The sequence below is a fragment of the Microtus oregoni genome, unplaced genomic scaffold (genome assembly GCF_018167655.1).
Source record: "Microtus oregoni isolate MIOR12 unplaced genomic scaffold, Mior012 000002F_ref0000024, whole genome shotgun sequence".
Classification (NCBI taxonomy): domain Eukaryota; kingdom Metazoa; phylum Chordata; class Mammalia; order Rodentia; family Cricetidae; genus Microtus; species Microtus oregoni.
Genome location: NW_024543061.1, coordinates 24,802,642 through 24,826,361, shown reverse-complemented (window position 1 = coordinate 24,826,361; position 23,720 = coordinate 24,802,642). Strand labels below are relative to the sequence as shown.

The 23,720-nt window shown below is 45.6% G+C and overlaps 1 protein-coding gene and 2 pseudogenes across 2 annotated transcripts; all 3 read right to left on the bottom strand.

Moving 5' to 3' along the window:
• Positions 1-105: 105 nt before the first annotated feature.
• Positions 106-914, bottom strand: LOC121435944 (annotated as a pseudogene).
• Positions 915-14,741: 13,827 nt separating this feature from the next.
• Positions 14,742-18,354, bottom strand: LOC121435936 (annotated as a pseudogene).
• A 2,874-nt stretch (positions 18,355-21,228) lies between these two features.
• Positions 21,229-23,379, bottom strand: LOC121440077 (N-acetyltransferase 8-like). Of its 2 annotated transcripts, none has more exons than XM_041640787.1 (2): positions 23,271-23,379; positions 21,229-22,477 (listed from the first exon to the last, which is right to left on the bottom strand). In XM_041640787.1, exon 2 carries the CDS (start codon positions 22,403-22,405, stop codon positions 21,722-21,724), a length of 684 nt encoding a protein of 227 aa, XP_041496721.1. In that variant the 5' UTR covers positions 22,406-22,477; positions 23,271-23,379; the 3' UTR covers positions 21,229-21,721. The 2 variants fall into 2 exon arrangements, with proteins under 2 accessions (XP_041496721.1, XP_041496722.1); XM_041640788.1 differs by lacking the exon at positions 23,271-23,379 and adding an exon at positions 22,727-22,795.
• Between the last annotated feature and the right edge of the window lie 341 nt (positions 23,380-23,720).

The following is a 23,720-nucleotide window of genomic DNA, read 5'->3' as shown; positions in this document are numbered from 1 at the left end:
CTAAATAAAATTGTATTGCTTAGTGTTGCTTTTTATACATTACTGTAATGTTAGGTAAAGGATACCACGGAAAACATGTATAGCAAAGAGTGGCCATTGCCCACCTCACTCACAAACACATTGACTCAGCTGTGCTTGAACATGAGGGTTAGTGCTTTTGCACCTGGAGTAGCTGGGTTTGCTTGTTCCTACTACAAAAGCAATCAGATCCTGTGACACATACCGGTCCCCTTCCTGAGCAGAAGTGAGGTAATACTTTAAGTGTATCACTGGAGATTTCTTGAGTCTGGAGATGAAGGAGAAGGACTCTCCAGTCTTCTGGAAGCCCATACCCTGGTAGAGAGCCAGGGCCACATACTGAAACGCGCTGGTGGCAAGGACGACTTCACTGAAGCCCCAAGCCCGTGCAAACTGGAGGACTGTCCTGACCATGGCTTTCCTTATCCCCTCTCTTCGGTGCTCCAAGGACACAGAAAGGTGACGTAGCCTTAGTTGCTTCTTCTGCAGGAGGGGGTCCTCCGCTGGCGGGAGCCAACATGCCCACCATCTGACCCCTAGACTCAACTACCCAGAAGCAGGAGTCACGGGAACTCAGGTAGGTTGTGGTAATGTCAGCCATGTCTGCAACCAAACACATTGCTTTATACTTTTCCCAAGTATATTTTGCAAGGAGCCACAGAGAAACAAAGAGAGTAAGACTGGACAGAAGAACCAGAAACCAGGAGCCTGAGGCCAAGAATAGGACAAGAGGGACCCAAGTAAGAGCAGAGGGTCCGGGACAGCGCCAGCATGTGGCGGAAGGTGGTGGGGATGTGCTCCTCCATGCCTCAGGAGAACAAGTCCACCACACTCCTGTGGTCACTGTCCTGGTACTGGCGGATATGATAAGGAGCCATGGGAGACTTCTGGGTCTCAAATCTCAAAGGCCAAAAGACACACTATCTCTGCCTGTGGGTTTCCCTGCAGGAGAGAGAAGAAACATGTAAGTCCCCTGACCAAGTTTCCAGCTTTCCAGTAAACATAGAGACCCTGCATTATAGTAACCACAGAGACCCTGCTCTAGGGTGTGTGCTATCATCTAAGAGGAAACCATCATGGAAGAAAGCATAAGGCAGACACACTAGCTGGAATGTTAATTTCTCTCCCTGTCTTTATGTGGGACACTGGGCACGGCACTTAATCTCTCTGGACCTGTTTCTTCAGTTGCAGAACAGGATAAAGAAGACTCGCCTTCTAGGGGCCTGGGAGAACCTGATACAGAGGCTAACATGAAGCCATGGTGGTTCCCTTTTCCTTTATCCTCCTGGCCCCATTACTGGATCTCTAAATTTCTTGGAGCATTAAGACCCCTGTGGCAGCCAGTCTTCATGCCCAAACCATTTGATCTCTTTCTCTAGAGTCTGTCCATTGCATATCCAGGGTTTGCAAGAACAAGTTTCAACAAAGTCACTGCCTCTTAACTCTGAACATTTAGACTTTTGAGAAAACCTGACCTGGAGGTCCCAAAAAGGTCTTGTTACTTGAGACAAATTCAGAGACCCTCTAACCTTGCCCCAAAGCCCCATTCACCTGGTTGCTCAGAGCTGAGAGTCTAGATCAGCCTTAGCGCCGTGCTTGTGACGGAGATTCAAGCTGATCTATGACCTACCCTATTGTGGTAATAGACTTGGTAGAAACCGCATTGGCTGGAAGCTGGGTATATGATAATCATAAACCACAGGTCAAGCAGCTCAGCTGTGACGAGGAACATTCAGATCTAGTCAGCATCAGGATCCCCACAAAATGAACCTGGATGGGAATCAGGATCGGAGATGGTCCGGGTCATCTCATGGCAGAAAGCCTGCCTTTCATCCCCTAGAACAGCAGCTCTCTCCCAGTCTACCAACCCTCTCTGAGGCCCTTCCTGGTTCCGATGTTGATCCAGGAGTTCTGATCCTCCTAAGCTCACAAGTCACAAACAAGAGTACACATCTGCTGACTCAGAGACTTCATTGCTGGGCTCTGCCTACCCAGGATGCACCTGTTCCCTGTTAAACGCTGCTGGTGGTCTTCATTGACCTCCCCACCTTTTCCTCAGTCACTGTGTTGATACAGTTGCCATTCTGAATGAGTTTCCCAGGCCCCAGCCATTCAGAGAGACAAATTTCTGTGTAAAAATGTCCCCATTGAAGAGATGCCCCAGCTAGTCCCTGGCTCATGGCTTCCCCCACGGATGAAACTAGCATTTGTCTGTAGCCTTAAGCTGTGGGAAGGTCTGCACTAGGAGGGCCCTTCCTCTCTTTTGTGGTGTTAGAATGACAAGCAGAGGCTGCATCTCCAAACACAAATCTAGGCAGTGGGGACTCACAGAGCTTTGCAATGGTGTGTGTGTGTGTGTGTGTGTGTGTGTGTGTGTGTTACGGCACACACTGCCTGCTTTCCAATGGCTGCTGGAAATTGAGGAGGAGGACTACATAGCATTCTTACATAACCTTTCTTGGCAACGAAGATGGAAATTGAGATGGATCAAAGGTCCTTAGAAACTCTGGTAGAATTCTGCGCTGAAACCATCTGACTCTGGGCTTTTTTGGTTGGGAGACTTTTGATGACTGCTATTTCTGTGCAGGTTATAGATCTATTTAAATTGTTTATCTGGTCTTGATTTAATTTTGGTATGTGGTACCTATCCAGAAAATTGTCCATTTCTTTTACATTTTCCAATTTTTTGAAAGTACAGGTTTTTGAAATATGACCTGATGATTCTCTGGATTTTCTTCGTGTCTGTTATTATGTCCCCCTTTTCATTTCTAAGTTTATTAATTTGGATATTCTCTCTCTGACTTTTGGTTAGTTTGGATAAGGGTTATTCTATTTTTTATTTTCCCAAGAACCAACTTTTTGTTTCTTTGATTCTTTGTATTGTTCTCCTTGTTTCTATTGTATTGATTTCAGTCCTCAATTTGATTATTTCCTGGGGTCTACTCCTCCTGGGTGAGTTTACTTCTTTTTGTTCCAGAGCTTTCAGGGCTGCTGTTAAGTCACTAGTGTGAACTTCCTCCAAGGTCTTTATGTGGGCATTTAGTGCTATGAACTTTCCTCTTAGCACTGCTTTCATGGTATGCCATAATTTTGGGTATGTTGTGCTTTCATTTTCATTGGATTCTATGAAGTCTTTTATTTCTTTCTTTATTTCTTCCTTGACCCAGTGATGATTCAGTTGAACTCCTTCAATTCTCATGAATTTGTAGGCTTTCTGCAATAGTATTGTCATTGAATTCTATCTTTAAGCCATGGTGATTTGGTAAGATACAGGTGGTTATTCTAATCTTTTTGTATCTGTTGAGGTTTGCTTTGTTACCAAGTATGTGATCAATATTAGAAGAGGTTCCATGAGGTACTGAGAAAAAGGTATATTCTTTTGTGTTTGAGTGGAATGTTCTATAGATGTCTGTTAGTTCCCTTATTTCTCTATTAAGTTTCTTTCTGGCTGACCTGTCCCTTGGTGACAGTGGGGGTGTTGACGTCTCCCACTCTTAGTGTGTAGGATTTGATGTGTAATTTAAGCTTTAGTAATGTTTCTTTTATAAATGTGAGTGCCCTTGTGTTTGGGGCACAGATGTTCAGAATTGAGACTTCATCTTGACGGATTTTTTTTCTGTGATGAATATGAATCTCCATCTCTTTTGATAAACTTTAGTTTGATATCTATTTTGTTAGAATTTAGGATTGTTGCACCCGCGTGTCTCTTAGATCCATTTGATTGGAAATTCTTTTTCCAACCCTTTACTCTGATGTAATGTCTGTCTTTGAAGTTGAGATGTGTTTCTTATATGCAGCAGAAGGATGAGTCCTATTTAAAAACCCTTTTTGTCAGCCTATGTCTTTTTAGAGGCAAATTGAGTCCATTGATATTAAACAATATCAATGACCAGTGATTGTCAATTTCTGTTATTTTTTGTTTTATTGGTGGTGGTGGTGGTAGTGTTTGTGTGTTTCCCTTCTTTGGGGTTTGCTGGAGTGAGGTTATCTATTGACTTTGTTTTCGTGGGTACAAGTAACTTCCTTGGGTAGGAATTTTCCTTTTAGTGTTTTCTGCAGGGCTGGATTTGTAGATAGGTTTTGTTTAAACCTGGCTTGTCATGGAATATCTTGTTTTCTCCATCTATGGTGATTGAGAGCTTTGCTGAGTATAGTAGTCTGGGTTGCTATCCATGGTCTCTTAATGTCAGCAGAATGTCTGTCTAGGATCTTCTGGTTTTCAGAGTTTCCACTGAGAAGTTGGGTGTAATTCTGATAGGTCTGCCTTTATATGTTACTTGGCCCTTTGCTTTTGTAACTCTTAATATTCTTTCTTTATTCTGCATGTTTAGTGTTTTGATTACTATATGGAGAGGAGACATTTTGGTCCAGTATAGTGATATTTTATTTGTGTTTTAATAAATAAAGCTTGTCTGAAGATCAGAGTGCAGAGCTAAGCCACTAGAAGCCAGGGACTAGTGGCACATACCTTTGATCCCAGGATTCAAGGCCATCATAGGCTACACAAAATTGAATCTGTCTAAAAGAGAAGCAGAGCTCACACAAAGGTGATCCCAGCACTTGTGATCACACATCTTTAATCCCAGCACTACAGAGGAGGAGACAGGACTGATATTGCTGAGTATACAGAGGAATATAAGGCAGAAGGAGACACTTCCAAACTGAGGTTTGGTGGAGAACATTGCAGTCTGCAGTCATGTTGAGGACAGGATTGACCTTTTGTTTGTCTGAACCTTGGAAGAGGTAACAACTCGCTAATAGCTTAACTGCTTTGCTTTTCTGAACCTCAGTATCTGCCTCTGGATTTTTATTAGTCATGCTACAGTCCAGTCTATTTAGTGTTCTGTAAGCTTCTTATACCTTCATAGGCATATCCTTCTTTAGGTTGGGAAAGTTTTCTTCTATGATTTTGTTGAGTATATTTTTTGTGCCTCTGAACTGGATTTTTTTTTCCTTTTTCTACCCCTATTATTCTTAGTCTTTTTTTTATGGTGTCCCAGATTTCCTGGCTCTTTTCTGTTAAGAATTTGTTGGATTTAACATTACCTTTGGCTGATGAATCTATTTCTCCCAGTGTATGTTCAGTGCCTGAGATTCTCTTTTCTATCTCTTGTATTGCATTGATTATGTTTTCATCTGTAGTTCCTATTTGTTTACCAAATTTTTCATTTCCAGAATTCCCTCAATTTGTGTTTTCTTTATTGCCACTATTTCAGCTCTCAAGTCTTATTTTTTGTCTTTGTTTTCTTGGCTTTCATAAAGAGATTTATTGATTTCTTCTGATTTTATGTTTGTATTTTTCCTCTATTTCTTTAAGGGAATTTTACATTTCCTTTTTAAAGGCATCTGTAATCTCATAAAGTTGTTTTAATGGTTGTTTTCTTCTGATTATTCTGTGATGGGAGGTTCAGGTCTTGCTGTTGTAGAATCAATAGTTTCTGTGCTGCCATTTTGCTCTTTATGTTGTTGAGTGTATTCTTATACTGCTGTGTACCCATCTCTTCCTCCAGTCGTTGCATGTGGTACCTATAGCTCCTTTGGTCACCAACATGGTGGGGGACGGTGGGAGTGGGTGAGAAGGATGTTGTTTTCTGGTCCTGGATCTGTTTTTCCTGCAAATCTGTCATCTTTTCTGTCCACACGAGCAAAACGTTTTAAACACACCATGCGGTTTAGTTCATGGTGTGCTGGCAGGATTCTCTTTGGTCATGCTATGCTAGCAGTTCAAGCCTACAGGCAGCAGTCAGGAGAGGTGTCTCTGTACTGGACCCTGCATGATTAGGAAACTATGTTTTACTCCAGTTTTGTGTGGTTAAAATCTTTTCAAAGTTTTCTCGGGTCTTATATGAATGTAGTGCTGGACATACGAGTGCCATTTGTAGGCAGAGTTTTTTGTTTGGACCACAACCAGTTCTGTTCTACCAGCTGTTTCCCAAATAACCACTCAGAGACTTATTATTAATTATAAATGCTCAACTTACAGCTCAGGATTATTGCTAACTAGCTCTTACAACTTAGATTAACCCATTTATATTAATCTACATTCTGCCGTGTGGGTTTACGTCTCTTTCATCTTGCACCTCCAGCTTCCTCTTTGTGTACTGCTGGTGACTACTCTGACTCTGCCCTTCTTTTCACTGTCCTTGGTTTGATTTTCCCATCTCACTTTGTCTTGTCCAGACATCGGCCAGTCAGGCTTTTTATTAAACAAATCACAGCATAATTTACACAGTGTACAGAAAGATTCTGCCGCAGCAAATGAGTCTTTCTCTGTCCTGCCATCCAGCTCCCAAACAATGACATTATTAGTTATGAAAGTTTGGTCTTAGTTTTTAGTTTGTTTTTAACTAGTTCTTATATCTTACATTATCCCATTTTTATAATCTACTACTGCCCATCCTGTTCTTCTGTGTCTCTGGAAGCAGAGTCAGAAGCCAGAGAGAGAGCAGAGGGAAGTGGCCGCTTTTTTAAAGGGAGAGAGACCACACCCCAATGGGCTGGTATCTCAGCGGCTATTGGCTGAAGGAGCGGAAGGAGCTCCCGCAACACTGGTGTAGGCTACAGAGGCCAGGGAAGCACACAGGTGGTCCCATTAAGGACCAGACTAGCAGATGCTGTAAGGGAGAATGGAAGCATAAGGATGGAACGCCTATGCGGTGTTAGAGTGGAAGGACTGGAGGAAATGGATTCGTTGTAGATAGAAGCCCAGCATGACCAGATTAATGCCAGCAATGCAGACAAACAGCAAACAGCTAGAGAGGTGAGGGAGGAAGGCTGGAGAGAGGGTGTGGGAGCAGGAGCACAGCATCTATGGGGGCTTGTTTGTTTTACATCGGCAAAAACTTCTAGTCGTTAAGGGATATACAGTGTCAGATAGCCCCAATTTATAAGAATATTTTTTGAAAAAAAAAAAAAAACAGCCCAAGGACAATTAAGAATCTGGCTTCAAATTGCAGGTGCCCATCTAGCAAGTCTATGCCAAGACTTCGGACTCAAAGCCTAGCACAATGCATCTGTTGTGATAGACATTTGAGTCAAAAGCAAATAGGCATGGGAATACCTTGAAAGGATGTCTTCTGATGAAGGAACCCCACAGGGACAAGGCTGGTCCTTGTCTGGTCAGGTCAGGCACCTGGCACAACCCGTGACTTCAACAGGCAGCCCAAAAAACATATGAGGCCCTGGGCCCTAAGGCAGTGTCTTGGGACTGTGAACTTACCCAGACAAAGCCAATCTTAGCCTGGTGAAGAGCAGATGTGGATGAGAAGAGTGTTTTCCCAACATGGAGCCCTGGGCCTGTGAGAAAAAAACAGCGCCTTTGGTGGGACCTCCAAATGAAAAGTTTTTGTTGCCCAATAAATCTCTCCACTGATGCAATAATCCAAATCACACCAAATCAAACCAAACTAGAAAATGGATGCTAGTGCTCCCGGGTGGCCTTCCAGACCCTCAGAGAGTAGATGGGGAAGGAAGAAGGGGAAACCACATGTTTGTTCTCTGGGGAAGTTGTTTAAATACCCTGTGGGAGTGGTCTTGAGCCTCTCTGGGAAGGGGGTCACCATTTGATGGACTTTTTCAGAGGTGGAGTCTAGACTGAGGCAACTCCCAGGGGAGGGGGCTTGGAATAGAACTTTCCACCCAAATGGCCCAGACTCTTTGAGTATAGGGGTGCTAGGGCCTGGGGTGACACTTCCAACCAATCATCCCAGACTCTTTGGGTGTATGGATGCCATGGGCTGAGGTGAAGCTTTCAACCAAACATCCAGACACTTTGGGTGTATAAATGCCAGGAGCTGGGGTGATGCCTCCATCCATACAGGTGCTCCCATAAATAACCTTGGTCAACATATCAAGATAGACTCCGGGTGTGATTTCTTGTGGAAGGATGTTGGTTTCATGTTTCCACAGAAGTCGTACAGGAGAATATTAGGCTCAGTGGAGCTCTATCACCGAGGGCCTTGCGCTTCATATGGCACCTGCCCAGGACTCCTACTCATCTCACAGTGACAATTTTGCTTGTCCTGTTGGCACTCTTTGTATGTGCCGTCTGGCTTCCAGCATCCAGACGCCATATATATTATGGAAGAGAAGAGCTGGTTCATCACTATTGTCTATACATTTCAAAGTACATAGGATTGGCTAAGGAATCTTCCTTATGTCTTGTTCTGTGACCCCCTAGATCTGGCCTTGCTACATGAGGAGAGCTGGTGCAAGCAGAGAAAGAGAGGTTTGGTGAATCCAGAAACTTCCTGACATAGAGTTGTCTTGAAGAGTCCATAATTGAGAATTCAACTGATACAGAGTTCAAGGTAACACATACTTGCTGTGGTTAGTTGCCTGGTTAGGATGGACAGGGAAATTGGTTTGTATGGTTGGGTTATGCGAGACAGGAGGAGGGCATAGGGCTATTGAGGCAACTGTGGTGCTCAGCAACACAGCAAAGAGCAAGGAGACCCATGTGTACTGCACACAGAGGGTACCTGTTTCTCTGAAAGATGAGGGACTGAGACTGGAAGCTGAAAAGAAACGTTTAGGACCAGGGAATTGAGAGGGGTGTATCTGACTTGTTTAAGGTGTATCCTTCGATTTGGCTCTCTGGAACTAACAAGAATTCTTTGGGTTTGTGAAAACAGAAGTTTTAGACATATACATTGTATAAACAGTAGCATATTTATGTCAGAATGACTGTGACAGATATTTTTGCACAATGAAAAGTATTTTTAAGACTATGGGAGGCAGTGTGAGAGAGAAATTTGATAACTTGTATTTGTCCTCACACCTTTATAACTTTTAGGTCTTGTATTTGTATTTTACAGAAATTTGTTTGGTGAGGTTGTTCTTTTAAACTGGCAATACTTCTCAGCTGTCAAACTGCATCAGAGATCTTTGAGAAGGATGAAATTTTACTTGAGTTATTGATTAAAAACAACAGAGAACTTACTTGGTTGGCACCTAGAGCTACTCCTCAGGGTCCTCCGTGATTGCTGAAGGTTGTATTTGTCTTTTGTTGTTTAGTGCAAGGCCTGCCAGGCTCCAGAAGATCCTGTGGGCTAAGAAATCTGTAGGAAGACAAGCCTACCTTGACCTGAGCAGCGAGGCTGTTGATTCCAGTGATTTTTTTCCACTGCCCAGTGATCTTCAGTTTGGATGAAAGGCAGGTTTTCTCATTGGTCAGTGCTTGGCAGTTGAAGCAAATTGCAGATGGATGTTGTTCTGTGCCTATTTGTCTTCTGTCTTCTTTGGAGGAAGTCGAATGCTGCTGCTAGGAGCCAACCTGTCTCTTTTTGTTAAGAAAAGGTTTTTTTTTAATAATTAAATATTGAAATGCCATATTCCTCAGATCTCTGAGTGGTTGAGGTCTGTTTATCAGGCGTAACTACAGTATAGAATCTGCCTGGGGAGCTGGGTCTGAGCGTGACTGTACTGGCTCTTAACAGGTAAGATTTATACTCATACAAAGACAGAAAGAAGAAAAAACTGCTTGCAATAGAAGGTTATCAGCAGAACTGACAATAGTAGAGAACATCTTAATATATTTTTATGAGGGTGGTATTAAATATAAAGTATTTTTGTAAGAGACTTAAAAGTACATACCAGTTTAAAACATGAGACTTATTGCTCTTGTAGTCTGAAATGAGATGCAATGAACAGGCAATTATAACACTTAACAGTAGACATAGGTTCATTTAAGTTACATGTGTGAACACACACACAGAGTGAACAGGAATTGGGTGCAGTGGATGCTTTTGGTGGGCCCCACCAAAGGCATGCCACTGCACAAAACACACATGCAACAGAGTCAACACTGGGAGACCAGACAGGGAATACCTCAGTAAAGATGGTGGAACTTGGTCACCTGACCTGGCTCTCAGTTAAGATGATGGTAAGGTCACCTGACCTCAGTCAAAATGGCAGCGGTCACATGTTGTATGGAAATGACACAGTTTTTCAGCTGCAGGGATTTTAAGTTTAATAATAAGAGAGACCTAGTGGTGTGATCCGCCCTGTTGCTGAGCCACCATGCCACAAGCCGCAGCAGGGAGCAAAAGGCTGGAATTGAAAACGCTACCTCGTGGAGCCAACCAATCTTGTCAGCAGCACTAGTGTTGGCGGGGACAGTTTGAGTAAACTCCTTCCATTTGCCTGAGCACTGATAGTAGTCAGAACGCTCCCATAAATGTGGAACCGGAGAGACACTGGCGGAATGAAGGCAGGAGCTGAAGAAGGAAGGCATTAAGGCCTGGGGTTTTAGGGCCTCTAGAAGGGGGAGGCTGGATTGACGGACAGGGATGGCTTGCTACCCATAGCTGAAACCATGAAAACCAACGAAAATGGTGGCACCACAAGGCCTATAAGGGAACATCTGCCCTCTATAGGTGGGGTTTAAATTGGCAGTGAACACCGCAGGGCCTGTAGGAGAGTGATCTCTGCCTACAGGTGGGATGTTAAAGCCTGACTGACTCCAGTCAGGGTGACTCAGAAGCCACAGGGGCCATGGTGGGGACCACTGATGAGGGATTCGAAAGAAAAGAAAAGAAAAGAAAAGAAAAGAAAAGAGAAGGAAAGAAAAGGAGAAAAAAATATGAGAGACCTTGGAAGACTGATCCCAGGTCTTCCAAACATGATTTTAACTAAGGGAAGCAATCTAGAAATGAATTTCAGTGAAGGGCTCAACTGTAGCCATAAAGACCATGGTTGGGGGATGTCCCCCCATTTCTAGGAACACCAGAAGGTTGTCGAGAGATCAATGGTCAATTCCTTGGGTTTGGAGAAGCAGTTAAGCTGACCAGAATGGGGAAACTCACCAATTGAAGCCAGTGGTGTGTGTAGAAGTCACACTCAGGCAGACAGAATGGAGAACTGTTGTAAAGAAACCTGGTTCTCAAGCCCAGGGTTCCACGAGTCCTCAGCTGACCCACCTGCAGGCTGGAGGGAATGTGGAGAGCCTGGCCAAGTAATGGCAAAATTGCTATGGTTTGAGTAAAAATGCTGCAGGTCTCCGAGGGGCTGCAGTGGCCAGCAGGTCCTGAGAGCAGCCAGTCCCAGGCAGGGAGCCACGTGGTGGGTAAGAGACCATGATGGGGTAGCCAGTTCCATGAGGATAGACAGACGAATGGGCACAACATGAGACCATGCTGCAGGGCTTCAAAGGCGGCTGGTCCCAGGCAGGGAGCCATGCAGTGGCAGAAGACAGACAGATAGGCACACCATGCAGAGTGAGATTGGATATTTATTTAGTGGGTTGTGTGTTATGGAGGGGAAAAAAGAGAAGGGGAGAAGAGCAGTGAGAGGAGCAGAGGGGGAAACAGAGAAGGGGGAAGGAAAGGAGCCAAAGCAGCAGCTACCTCTCTGGAAGAGAGACAGAAAAGGGAGAGACTCAGCCTGGAAGCTGAAGATCAGCTTGCCTGGGTGGAAGGGGGGAGAGAGTGGGCGTGGCTTGTCTCCTAAAGGGACAGGACAGATCATTACAGTCTGGCCACAGAAAGGTGATTATGTTTTAAATATATCTATGTGTCTTATATGTCTCTCTTGTTATTTCTGTTTAAAATCCCTGTGGTTTCTCTGTGCATAGTATCACATGACCACCAGCGTCTTTGTTAGTGGCCACAATTCCTGCGGTTTCTCCATGCTTTGTGCCATGTGACCTGATCACCATCTTTCTTAGGTTAGGGGCAACAACCACCATTTTGTTTGAGCTTAAGAAAGGGAGGAGTCACAGACCCATGAAATTCTCCCCCTAGCCAAATGGTGCCAGCAGCTGGCTTACCTGCTAACAGGTGACTGCACTCTAATACCAGCTTGACTGTCCCCTGGCACCCAAGCCACCTGTCACCGGGCAGAAGGACTGTCACCAGGCAGATGGTCAGGCAGAGGGACTGTCACTTGGCAGGTGGTCAGGCAGAGGGATTGTCACCAGGCAGAAGGACTGTCACTGGGCAGGTGGTCAGACAGAGGGATTGTCACTGGGCAGGTGGTCAGATAGAGGGACTGTCACTGGGCAGGTGGTCAGACAGAGGGACTGTCACCGGGCAGGTGGTCAGATAGAGGGACTGTCACCGGGCAGGTGGTCTGGCAAAGGGACTGTCACCTGGCAGGTGGTCAGGCAGAGGTATACACAAAGGCTGAGTACTGTACACGTACAAGGCTGTGGCGGCCTTTGTGCAAGGGTTGCTCTGGCAGGATTTTTGGTATTTCTTGCTTTAGGGCACACAACCTTGACATGTTTCTGTCATAACCAACCAAATTTCTTTATTGACTTATCCATTGGTAACAAATAGACCTAAGTGATTCTGGGTTTTTTTTTTTTTGTTTTGTTTTGTTTTGTTTTTTGGTTTTTTTTTTTTTTTTGACACCACGTACAGAAAAACTGGGGTTTCCTAGCACAGTTCAGCAGGGTAAGGACATTCCTAACACTGGGATAGGAACCAGCTTCCATGTCTGCTGTCTCAGTCCAGTCCTGGGATTGGAGGCTTCCATCAAACTCCAAGGAAAACCCAGGACTCAGAGCTAAGATCAGGACATAAAGCTGTCTGGATGAAGCTGACTGAGCAGGCTTCTCTGCCTCTGGACAGACGAGAAATCCTTCTGAGGTGATAGTGATTCGGGTGTGGAGACAAGTGTAGTGTGGGAAGAAACTGGGAACTCCAGAACCCCTTTGGGGGAGTTGGAATTTCCAAGCATAGAAGAGAGAGTGCAGGGGACTTTGTGCTGAGGGTAGCTTCAGGCTCGGCTTCCTCTGAGTGTTTCTGGTAATGTGGGCTAGCCTAATTTCGGACAGATTCCACATCTCTAGGGAAGTTGCTGGTTTGCCTGTGCCAACCTGGGTTAATTTTCTACATACTGGATTTTTCAGATGTTTATGATTAAAAAGTTGAACTTTTTCTATCTTTTAGACATTTGACACCCCCATGTGTCCTTTTAGACCCTCAGAATTGCTGACCATTACAAAGGCTGCGTACTGATTAGACAACAAAGGCGACATGTGTTCTTGGCCCGAGCAGAAGTGGAATAAGTTCTTTGTCCGTGTTGATCTGGGGACAATGGCTGTAGAGTAAAGAGGAAGGGAGCTCTAGACTAATGAAGAGGTGGAATTCCATGTCTCTGGGAAGGTAGAGGCCTTGCAGGATTTGGCATGTCACTGCCTTTTGCTTTTTGTACAGTTCTTTTGTCACCATGGCAATGCCAGCTGTCTTGGGGATGGGTGGGGGTATCAGTAGAATGCAGATTACGGTGAAGGTAGAGACGATCTGGTGAACATTCTGATGGCCTCCTTTAGACTCAGCTTGTCTCAGCCAGCCCACCTAAACTAATGCCGCCTTAGGAAGCGGAAAGTACGAATAATCTAGGACCTTATGCTATCTCAGCAAGTTTACTCTCTCAGACCTATGATTTCTCTGAATGAACATATAGATTTATAAAACATACCAACCATGCTCATTGTTTCAGTAATTTAGAGGAGAAAGCTTCATTCACAGTCTTAGTGTTGGGCTGGTATAACAGCTTAGAACTGGAGCGTTCCTGTGTTGGCTTTGTCACCAGCTGGCGACACTATTGGGAGGTTGTAGTTTTTTAGGAGGTAGGAGACAGTGGTTGACTATACTAGCTCTCTAATCTGTTTCTTTCTCTTTCTATTTTTGAACCCAGCAGTTTACACTGCCACTCGTTGCTGGTGCATTAGCGGCATCGCTGTTATGAAGGCTACAAAGCACCCTGTGTTTGGATCTAGATGTACGATAACCAGAGCTGCCCCACCATAGCAGTCTCCCTGCCACAGGACACATTGAAATCTCTGGAACTGTGCACCAAGGTCACTCTCCTCCTCGCAGGTTGGTAGAAGCTGAAAAGAAACCTACCTCTGAAGTTCTAGATGTCTGAAAGAGAAGTCTAGAAACATTGATCTCAGAATCCGGGTAAGTAAAAGAGAAAAAGAAAACTGTGGACACCTCCATTAGGTTTTGAAAGGTAAAGAAGGAACATTTGTTCATTGTCCTTTTTCTTATGACATTTTTTTTTTGCAAAGGCTGCTTTATTGGTGGCAGTTAGTGCACATCAATAAATACTGATGCCCACAGAAGAGCTCGTTCATCAGATTCTGGTCCATCGAGCACTGGATGAAACTGAGCCACATGAAGACTGGGGTGATGAAGTCAGTTCTGCTTCCTGGGCCATGAAGATGAAGCCACAGCTAACTGATCAATGGCTTACAGTGTTCCATGGACTGTCTAAAGACTGGGATGATGAAATCAGTTCTTCTTCTTGGGTAATGAAGATGAAGCCACAGCTAACTGATCAATGGCTTACAGTGTTCCATGGACTGTCTAAAGACTGGGATGATGAAATCAGTTCTTCTTCTTGGGTAATGAAGATGAAGCCACAGCTAACTGATCAATGGCTTACAGTGTTCCATGGACTGTCTAAAGACTGGGATGATGAAATCAGTTCTTCTTCTTGGGTAATGAAGATGAAGCCACAGCTAACTGATCAATGGCTTACAGTGTTCCATGGACTGTCTAAAGACTGGGATGATGAAATCAGTTCTTCTTCTTGGGTAATGAAGATGAAGCCACAGCTAACTGATCAATGGCTTACAGTGTTCCATGGACTGTCTAAAGACTGGGATGATGAAATCAGTTCTTCTTCTTGGGTAATGAAGATGAAGCCACAGCTAACTGATCAATGGCTTACTGCATTCCATGAACTGTCTAAAGACTAGGATGATGCCGTCAGTTCTGCATCTTGGGTAATGAAGATGAAGGAAGAGCTAATTGATCAGTCACATACGGTGTTCCACAATCTGTCAGAGCCACTGTGAGTCTGCAGAGGAGGGCATCAGATGCCCCACTCTTCAGATGCACTAAGATCCCATTATTCTCCTGAAACAACTTTTGTTTCTCTAGAACTTTGCTTTCAAAATGCCTTCGTGAAGTAGTGCTGATGGTTCTTTGGGGAGTCTGATCTCTGGATGGCCAGTAGATTCCGCAACTTCTTTTTTTTAATGTTTATTTATTTATTACGTATATAATATTCTGTCTGTGTGTGTGTATGTGTGCAGGCCAGAAGAGGGCACCAGACCTCATTACAGATGGTTGTGAGCCACGATGTGGTTGCCGGGAATTGAACTCAGGACCTTTGGAAGAGCAGGCAGTGCTCTTAACCACTGAGCCATCTCTCCAGCCCCGATTCCACAACTTCTGGACTCAATTGCTGTCCATCGTATAATACAACTGAACACAAAAATTGGAAACCACTAAGCCAGAAATGATAACATTGTCTTTTTTATTTCATTAAGTTTTTAAAAGGATATAAAACTGGATTTTGTTATGACTTTTTAATGCATGAGTATCATTATACTCTTTGCTAATATTTGCTTCTCATAACCCTTGGCTCCTGAGTATTGAAATTTTCCATTTCTCCTTAGAACTATGCATTAATTGTAAGAGTCAACAAAGCCTCCTCTAACTGACTATCTGCACTGTCCTCCTAGGGATCTGGCTAGTTAGAGAGAAACACTGGGGATTGAACTCCGAGAAGGATATGTCTTGCAGGGGATTGTGGCACTGTCCAAGATCCTGGGGTCTCCCTCTGGGGCCAGAGGAAGATGACCATGGGGGAAGAATATGTCATTTTCCTCTGTGTACCTCATGGAGGAGGAGATGTGATCAAGAAGTCCAGGAACTCATATCACCAATTATTAAACCTCTCACATGCCTCAACTAGTGGGCTCACACGTCACACCCCACCTCACATAGAATTTTACTCTGTCAAACCTGATTTGCAAACAAGACAGAAGTTACAATCAATGGCAGGGTCAAGCTGAACAGCGAGAGAGTCTCAGAGTTCCTTCTTCATCTGCCCAGCTGGGCACAATTCTCGGGGACACCTGTGGGCCTCCACAGGGAACAAAGGCCTGAGATCAGCAAAGGCTCTGGTGTTTGTGACCATCCTCAGAAGAAGACCTCTATAGGACCTGGACAGGCATTGGACTAGACCCTACGCCAGGCTAGCTAATACTTGGCTCTAAACATTGTTACCTACCTTTTCCTAGTTCTCAATGAACCCATGCCATCTGCTTAGCTCCTTCGGGTAATGGAAAACGGCACCTCCACTCCTTGTCTTAGTATTCGTTCAGACATGAATTGGAGTCAGCTCCTGGGGTAGTTACTATTCTTCAGTTGTTCGTGAACAGTTCAGACCTCACTGTGGCTGTAACTGGAACACGAGGCCCTGGAATCCAGTGTGGCCCCACTAGGGAAGGTAGAGAAGACCTACATAGTGGCCCCTCCCCTAGGATTATCTTTGCAAGTGTGTGTTTTTATGGATGTATGTGGTGTATACTCATATTCATGGACTTACAACATACAACATGTGTATGTTTGGTTAGACCCCAGATAGATGACAGATATCACTCCCTGATTAGTCCCGGTTTTAATTCTGAGATAGGATATCTCTATGAACTTGAAGAGGTGAACTTGGCTAGTTTGGTTGGTCAGTAGGTTGCAGTAATCTACGTTCCTCTACTCCTGCTTCACCAATCTCCATGGTTGGCACCTCACCTGAATTTTGACAGTGTCTCCTAATCCCAAAACTGTTACAGACACAAGTTTGGCCTCTTTGGTAAGCTTTTTAGGTCTTATTGTGATTTTAGAGTACTCTAAATGCTTTTCTTATTTCCTGATGAAATCTGTTTAATGTGAAATTGCCCTTTTACACTGCGAAACTTTGCAGCATTTGGCCTGCTGACAATATTTTGGTAGCAGGTGCTTCTCAAATCCTAAACGTTCTTCAGACAGCTCTCTACATGTTTACTGGCAGCTGTGGCTCCTTGGTTTCCGAGTCTGTAAACCTGGCCTAACCTGGTCTGCCCCAAGCTCTCAGCATGCTCTGGTCTGGATCTCCAGGTTTTGCCTCAACTCTCCTGGCACAATTTCTACCAACCACATGGAATTATGGCAGTCTGGGGTACCAAAGAACCTTCCTACTGCTCTAAACACGTGGTGTGACATGATTTGAGGTCTCTTGTTTGTTTCACTGCTGCCTGGCAGCTCAGACTCAAAATAATCACACAAAACTTTATTAATTAAATCACTGCTTGGTCCATTAGCTCTAGCTTCTTATTGGCTAACTCTTACAAATTAATTTAACCCATCTCCATTAATCTGTGTATTGCCACATGGCAGTGGCTTACTGGCAATGTTTTGGCATGTCTGTCTCTGGTGGTGGCTCCATGGCTCCTCCTCACTCCCCCTTCTTCCTCCCAGCATTCCTTTTAATTTTTCCCTCCTAGCTCTGTTCTATACTATCAGTACAAGCCAGTTTTCTTTATTCATTAATGGAAATCACAGCACACAGAGGGAAATCTCACATCAGTGTGACTTTAACACAGTATCTCTGTGCACACATGAATGCAGGTTCCCCATAGCACAGCCTCTCCTCTGCACACTCTTGGAAGATCTGAACTAGCCTTAACTGTTGGAGTATGTGGACCTGGCCTCAGAGAACACAGTACAAGAGGAGACTGACTCTGGCTCTCCTTGCAGCTTCTCCACATAACATCTTGGACACCTACCCATGTTTCTGAACATGGAACTTTTGAGAAAAAATGTACCCATGTTGTTATTTGCTTTGTGACAGAAGTTTGTGTCCACTCTTGTTTTAAACATCCCCCCCATCAATGTTCCTGAAAATGTACTTCCGCCCCCAAAGGGAGCACATTTGGGACAGGCACATATGCTGTCCACCTCTGGCTGGAAAGACTGGTAGAAATGATTATAAAGGAACTGATGGTGATCGTGATATTAAAAGCCCAGTCCTCTGAGCAGATGGGGCTGTGTGCACCAGAGAGTTAAGTAAGAAAGTTAAGGGCTCCATTCTATTTAGATTCTAACCATTGGAGGCCTGAGTAACTTTGCCGTGCCCAGTGTGGGGCATGAGCATTACAAGTGGGAACGTTGATGGATCTGACTGACTGGACTAGCCTGTGAATGGTGCTGAGTTTGAGAGAAAGGGAAACCAGGTTTGTTTTTAAAGGCTTGTTCACTTGAAGACAAACGTGACAGGACTTGAGTTGAGAAATAATTTCCATGACAGATGGCCAAAGTAGATACGCTTGGGAGCTTCTGATGACTTTCTGCCTGGAATGTCTGCTCAAGAGAAGGGGTGAAGACAGGGGGATGGTGGTGATCCCCATGACACCTGCTGCTGCAGAAAAGATGTCGACAGCTCCCTGGATAAGGTGGCCAAGGCTGCTTGCAGGTGAGGGCTGTGCAGGGCAACTGGAGGTCCTGTGTTGAACTGCAGGTTTGTTGTGCCCTCACTGATGGCAGAGCGGATGGACATTGGTGGATGCTGGGTCAGTGTGTGTTGGCTCATGGGAACTCCCCAAATCACCAAGGCAACAGAAGCAGTGTGTAGATACAGAAACAGAGCTGTGGAGGTGAAAAGGAGCCAGCTAGCCCCAGCAATGGATAGCTGTCCCTGACTGTGAGCGTTCCTTCCTGTCAAGAGAACATACCCGGTGTGCAGGTCATTCCTGGAACTCAAGGGCCCCTTTAAAACCCAGGTGCAGCCAGTGGGGAAACTGTGGCAGCGGAGCCAGCTTGGATCCTGTCACATCTGGGAAGACTGCTCAAGCAGAGGGCAAGACAGGCATGAGAGCAGGCTTCCTTCTTGGTTCTGGACAAAGCCACACAGTTTGAGCCCTTCATTCCAGGCTCAGTGGGGTAGAGATACAAGGCATCCCTGAGTCAGTGCGCCATGGTAAGAAAGCCATATGCACTTGGAGAATGACGGTGGGTGGGAGAAGGTTAAATAACAAACAACACGGTAGCCCTCATCCATGACACTGTTCCCAATATTGCTCATGAGGAAACACGTAATAAAAACAATGGGAAGAAAGGTCATACTGTATTCGAACCCATTAACATTTTTTTGCTATCTCATTAACTGCTAAATCCCAAGACCAACTGAAACTGTTTTTCCTTAGGTAGAAGGTTTCATTATATAATGTGATCATGAGACCGTCTTACAGATCTGTAACAGCATCTAGGAAAACTATAAAAACAGAAGTTCAATAATTTGAACCTAGGAACATGGTAACGTGTCTAATATCCCAGAACCTAGAGGCAGAGGCAGGAAGATCACTGCAAGTTTGAGCCAGCCTGGTATACATAGTGATTTCTAGGCTAGTCTGGAGTACAAAGTGAGATCCTGTCTCAAAAATGTAAGAACGTGAAAGAAGGTACCTATATGGGTATAAAACATGATTCCCAGGAGTCATAAGGCTGTTGGGTCAAAGCCTCATTGTGAGATGTGGTTTGCCTCCTCATAGGTGCCAGGGAAGCACCTGTGTCCTCAGTGTGTGGCCACGGCTGCTGGCTGCACGGGAAATACACTGCTGTGCGTTGAATTCCCTCTCAAGCGGTAGGCACTGACAGAGCTGGAAAGGGCTATCTGCGCCGCTGAAGGAAGAAGTGTTACAAACAGAGCCGGATTGTCACACACAATACCTCTCTGGTCAGACTGAAGGCCTGCCACAGAGGAGAAACTTGTGTTTGGTGCTGTAAGTGGTCAAACACCTATGGGGAAGCAGCTCTTAGTACTGTTTTCTCAAATGGGTGTCACGTGCCCGACAAACTGCCTTCTGAACATTTGTGTTTGCACCCATAGACGGCGACTGCTCACCAGAACAGTAGACATGTCTTTTTCACGATGGGCAGCAGTTCTACGGGGATTCCTGCCTGGTTAAACTGTGGAAAATAAGCATCCAGTGCTGTGGGCTTGAGTGTTAGAACTGATATCATTCCATCCATGGCCTGGGGGACACTGAGGAAGAAGCTTAAGCACCGGAAGCAGGTGAGGAGTGTGGTGGAGCTATCTCTTCCAGACCGAAGCATTTCCGTGTGGAAGAAAAGAGGAGGCTCATGGACTCCTAAGAGAGCTTGAAGGTTCACAAGGCCATCTCTAATGTTCACAATTGCCAAGGTGATGGACTCTTGGGAACTCTGTAGCCTGCTAGTTGTGCAAGACATTCCCAGGGAAACATGCCCACCAGTCATTGTCCTTGTCAGTGTTGGTTTTGAGTATGCAGCTGCCCAAGCACCCATGGTGTTAGAAGCAAAGCCAGTGAGTGCATTGGCTCATCGGATAGCATGGAAGGAATCGTTTCTTTCAGCTATCATGTTCCAATAGCTATGGTGAAAGATGTCACTACATGTGTGCACAGGAAGCTTCACATCAGCAGCGGTGCCCTGATCCTGGCTGGAACTGCAAGAGCTGTCCTCCAGTATTCAAGTCTCTCCATCATCTCACTATGGAAGTTTACGCCTTGCTGACCTTCCCATAGCTGCCCTTTGGTCCCCACTATCCGGGGCCCATGTGCATCCTAAATGTTTAAGAGTTCTCCCTTGCTATTGGGTATGTGTTTCAAAGAATAGGGACCATTAGACCATGCCTGATGCCCATGGAGGAGAGAGCACCAGATGCCCTGAACTGGAGTTAATGGTGGTAATCCACTGTGTCCGTACTGGGAATTGAACCCAGGGCTTCTGCAGGAACAGCCAGTGCTCTTAACCACATAGCCAATCTCTCTAGGCCCATCTTTCCATGATTTTGGAGCTGCTTGTGCAAAACCTGGTCTCACTGCATGAGGAAAGCAGGAGACACTTGGGGGAGCAAGTCCTAAGCATCCCCAACACAGGGCTATCTGGAGAGGCCCACGGTTGCCTGTGAAGCTGATCTAGACTAGAAGCGTCAACAAGTTCCTTGGTTTGGGCAGTGGCCTGGGTGGAATGACTCGGGAGCAGATGTGGATGGCTGAGTTGTCAGAGGAGCCTAGGGAGGCTGGCCAGAGGGAGATGGACCTCAAGAGGAACTGTGGGGTTGTTGTAGGCAGGGAAAGGCAGAGCACTGTACGGCCGGCCCAGAGTAGGGGGCCACAGTCACAGATGATAAATGACTTGGGATTGGAACCACTCCATGTGGCTATGAATGGGCCTGTGACAAGGGCCAGTTGGCAGGATGACAATCACCTGTCAAATCCCTTGGAATGAAATGACAGGATGAACAGTAGCCCTGGATCTTCCTGAATGTCACAAGTGATTGTATGAGGGAAACCTGGACAACTGTGTCCAGCAGGACTCTCGGAGCTGGGGAAACGCAACTAGGGACTCCAGACAGTTAGGGTGGTAGAGATGAAAGACACGGAATCCGGATGGAAACACATTCTATTTGCCAGTGTGCTGGAGACTTGTGTGAAGGAAAGATCAGGCCTGTGGCACCTGTTTCTTTAGCCCCCAGTTCTTGCCATGCATAATGGGTACAGCTAAGTTGCAAGAAGTGGTAGGAGTGAAATTGCTCTCCAACCACACTGCCTCTTTCTGGATCCACAAAAACACTCCACACATGGCCTGCAGAGACTCACGCGGTCCATAGATTGAAGCTAGCCAGTGCCAGTGGCGACTACACAGGCTAGTCAGGCCACGTAAGTTACCCAACTGAATCACTGGCCACCACAGCCCTTCTCTAGGAAGGAAAATAGAGCACAAAGGAAATAGAACACTTCCTTGCCTTAGTTCTTTATCCACAGCAAACAGAGAGGAATACAATGAAAATGACAAAGGAATTTTGTGATTTGTCCACTGCAGTATCAGGGCTGTTTTTTCCACAGCACAGTGAGCTGGACTGACAGACACACAGAGGAAGAAGGTCACAGCTCATGTTCGGGAACAGAAGGGAATGAGTATGTGAAACAAATTACAGAGAGATCCAGGAGCCACAGGAGTGTATCCATAAAATATTCACGTGTCTTCTGGAAGCCCATGCTGTAGTAAAGGGTCACAGCACCTTGCTGGATGGCACCTGTTCCAAGGACAACATCACTGTAGCCCTGGTCCCGTGCAAACTGGAGGACAGTTCTGACCAGTGCTTTTGCTATCCCCTGTCCACGATGCTGTGAGGACACAGACAGGCGAAAGAGCTCCAGCTGCTTCCTCCCTAATGGGGGATCCTTGACTGGTAGACCACCCACGATGCCCACCACCTCTCCCCCAGACTCAGCCACCCAGAAGCAGGAACCACGTGCATTCATGTAGAACTTGGGGATGTCAGCCATGTCTGTGTGCAAACTGTTGGACACATACTTGTTCCAGGCATGACTGACAAGGAACCAAAAGAACAGAAGCATGAAGAAGATGCATATAACAGCCAGGAGCCAGGAGTCAGACAGCAGGACTATGGCAAGAGGCACCCCAACTAAGACCAGGAGGGTTCTGGGCAGTGTCAGCAGGTGGCGGAAGGAGGCAGGGATGTGCTCCTTCAAGCCCCTGGAGAACAAATCCACGACTTTTTCGTAGTCTCTCTCCTGGAACTGGCGGATGTGAAAAGAAGCCATTGGAGAATTTCGTCTCAAATCTCAGCATCCACAAGACATATCCCGGTCTGGTTGCACTGCTTCCTTACAGCCCTATAGGAGTCAGAGAGAGCCTCGTGAGTTTCCCCAACCTCCACTCACCACCCAGATCCCAGCCTCCAGACTCACAGGTGCACATTGCCACTGCCACCGAGGAGGAAACAGAACACCAACAGTGGGAGATAGCATTAGTTTCCAGATCATTGCACCCCTGACCCTTCCAGTGCCAAGTCATGTGAACCTAGGCATGCCAACCTCTCTGAGGCTGTGTACACTCATCTATGGATCAGTGTAAAGCAACACCTGGTATCTAGGGTAATTTTGAGGACAGCAAGCTTGATACAGCACAGGCAATTGCGGTCTCCTTTCCACTTCTCCAGTCTTTAGTACATTGAGATGGTTCCCCATGGAAGGAAGATGGGGTGTCACCAACTGTGTTTTCTCTTCAGGATTTATGGTTTCAGAATCCCATGTTCCCAATGGCAGTTGTCAGCAAGTATTTCCTTAGAAATATCTAATCCACAAAATAGCAAAGGTCAAGCCCCAAAGCTCGTGACTCTTGAACACCCAAGAAGGATATGGGCCTTAGAGTGAGAGACACCAACTTTGTCTCTCTGTCCTCTTAGCTGCCTCCACATCAGAGTGTCCAGGATGACATCCGGAACCCACCAGGGTCTGTCCCACTCTGGGGAACAGAGCTGGGCTGGTGCCCTATTGGCAGGCTCTTGGATAATCATAAACCAGAGGTCCAAAAGCTGGAATGGGACAGAGGAGAGAGCCTGGCCCCTTCACTGTGTATTTCTCCACAGCTTTAGCACAGAGAAGCAAGCCCTGGGATGGTCCTTACCCTTATGGAAGTCTGCTATCTCTCTTCCTGATTTCTTCATGTTATACCATCTCTCACCCAGGATGCTTGATCTTGTCTCAAGCCCAAGACACTGCTGTTAGGAGAACCATGGGACAGTGTAACTACCCGTGGACTCACTTGGGTAGAAGTCTCATTGGCTGGCACCTGCATGTTTGATAATCATAAACCCAGGGTGAAGAAGCTGGGTTATTACAAGGCAGGGGCCAAAGTCCAGCTAATTTTGTGATTCCCACTGAATTAACCTGGAAGGGAAAGGGGAATCTAGGATGACTCAGGCTTCCTTACCCTCATGGTAAGCTGCCACCCATCTCCTTGTCCCTTTCAACCTATAACCTTTGTCCTGTCTCACTTGTCCTCACTGATGCCACCTTGGTCTCTACATGTTCCTCCTAGGAGGAACTAGAAACTGAACCACTCATTTTGACCTCA

What these genes read in the sequence shown, in the direction of transcription:
- LOC121440077 (XM_041640787.1), bottom strand. Translation starts at nt 22,405, where the DNA reads ATGGCTTCTTTTCACATCCGCCAGTTCCAGGAGAGAGACTACGAAAAA.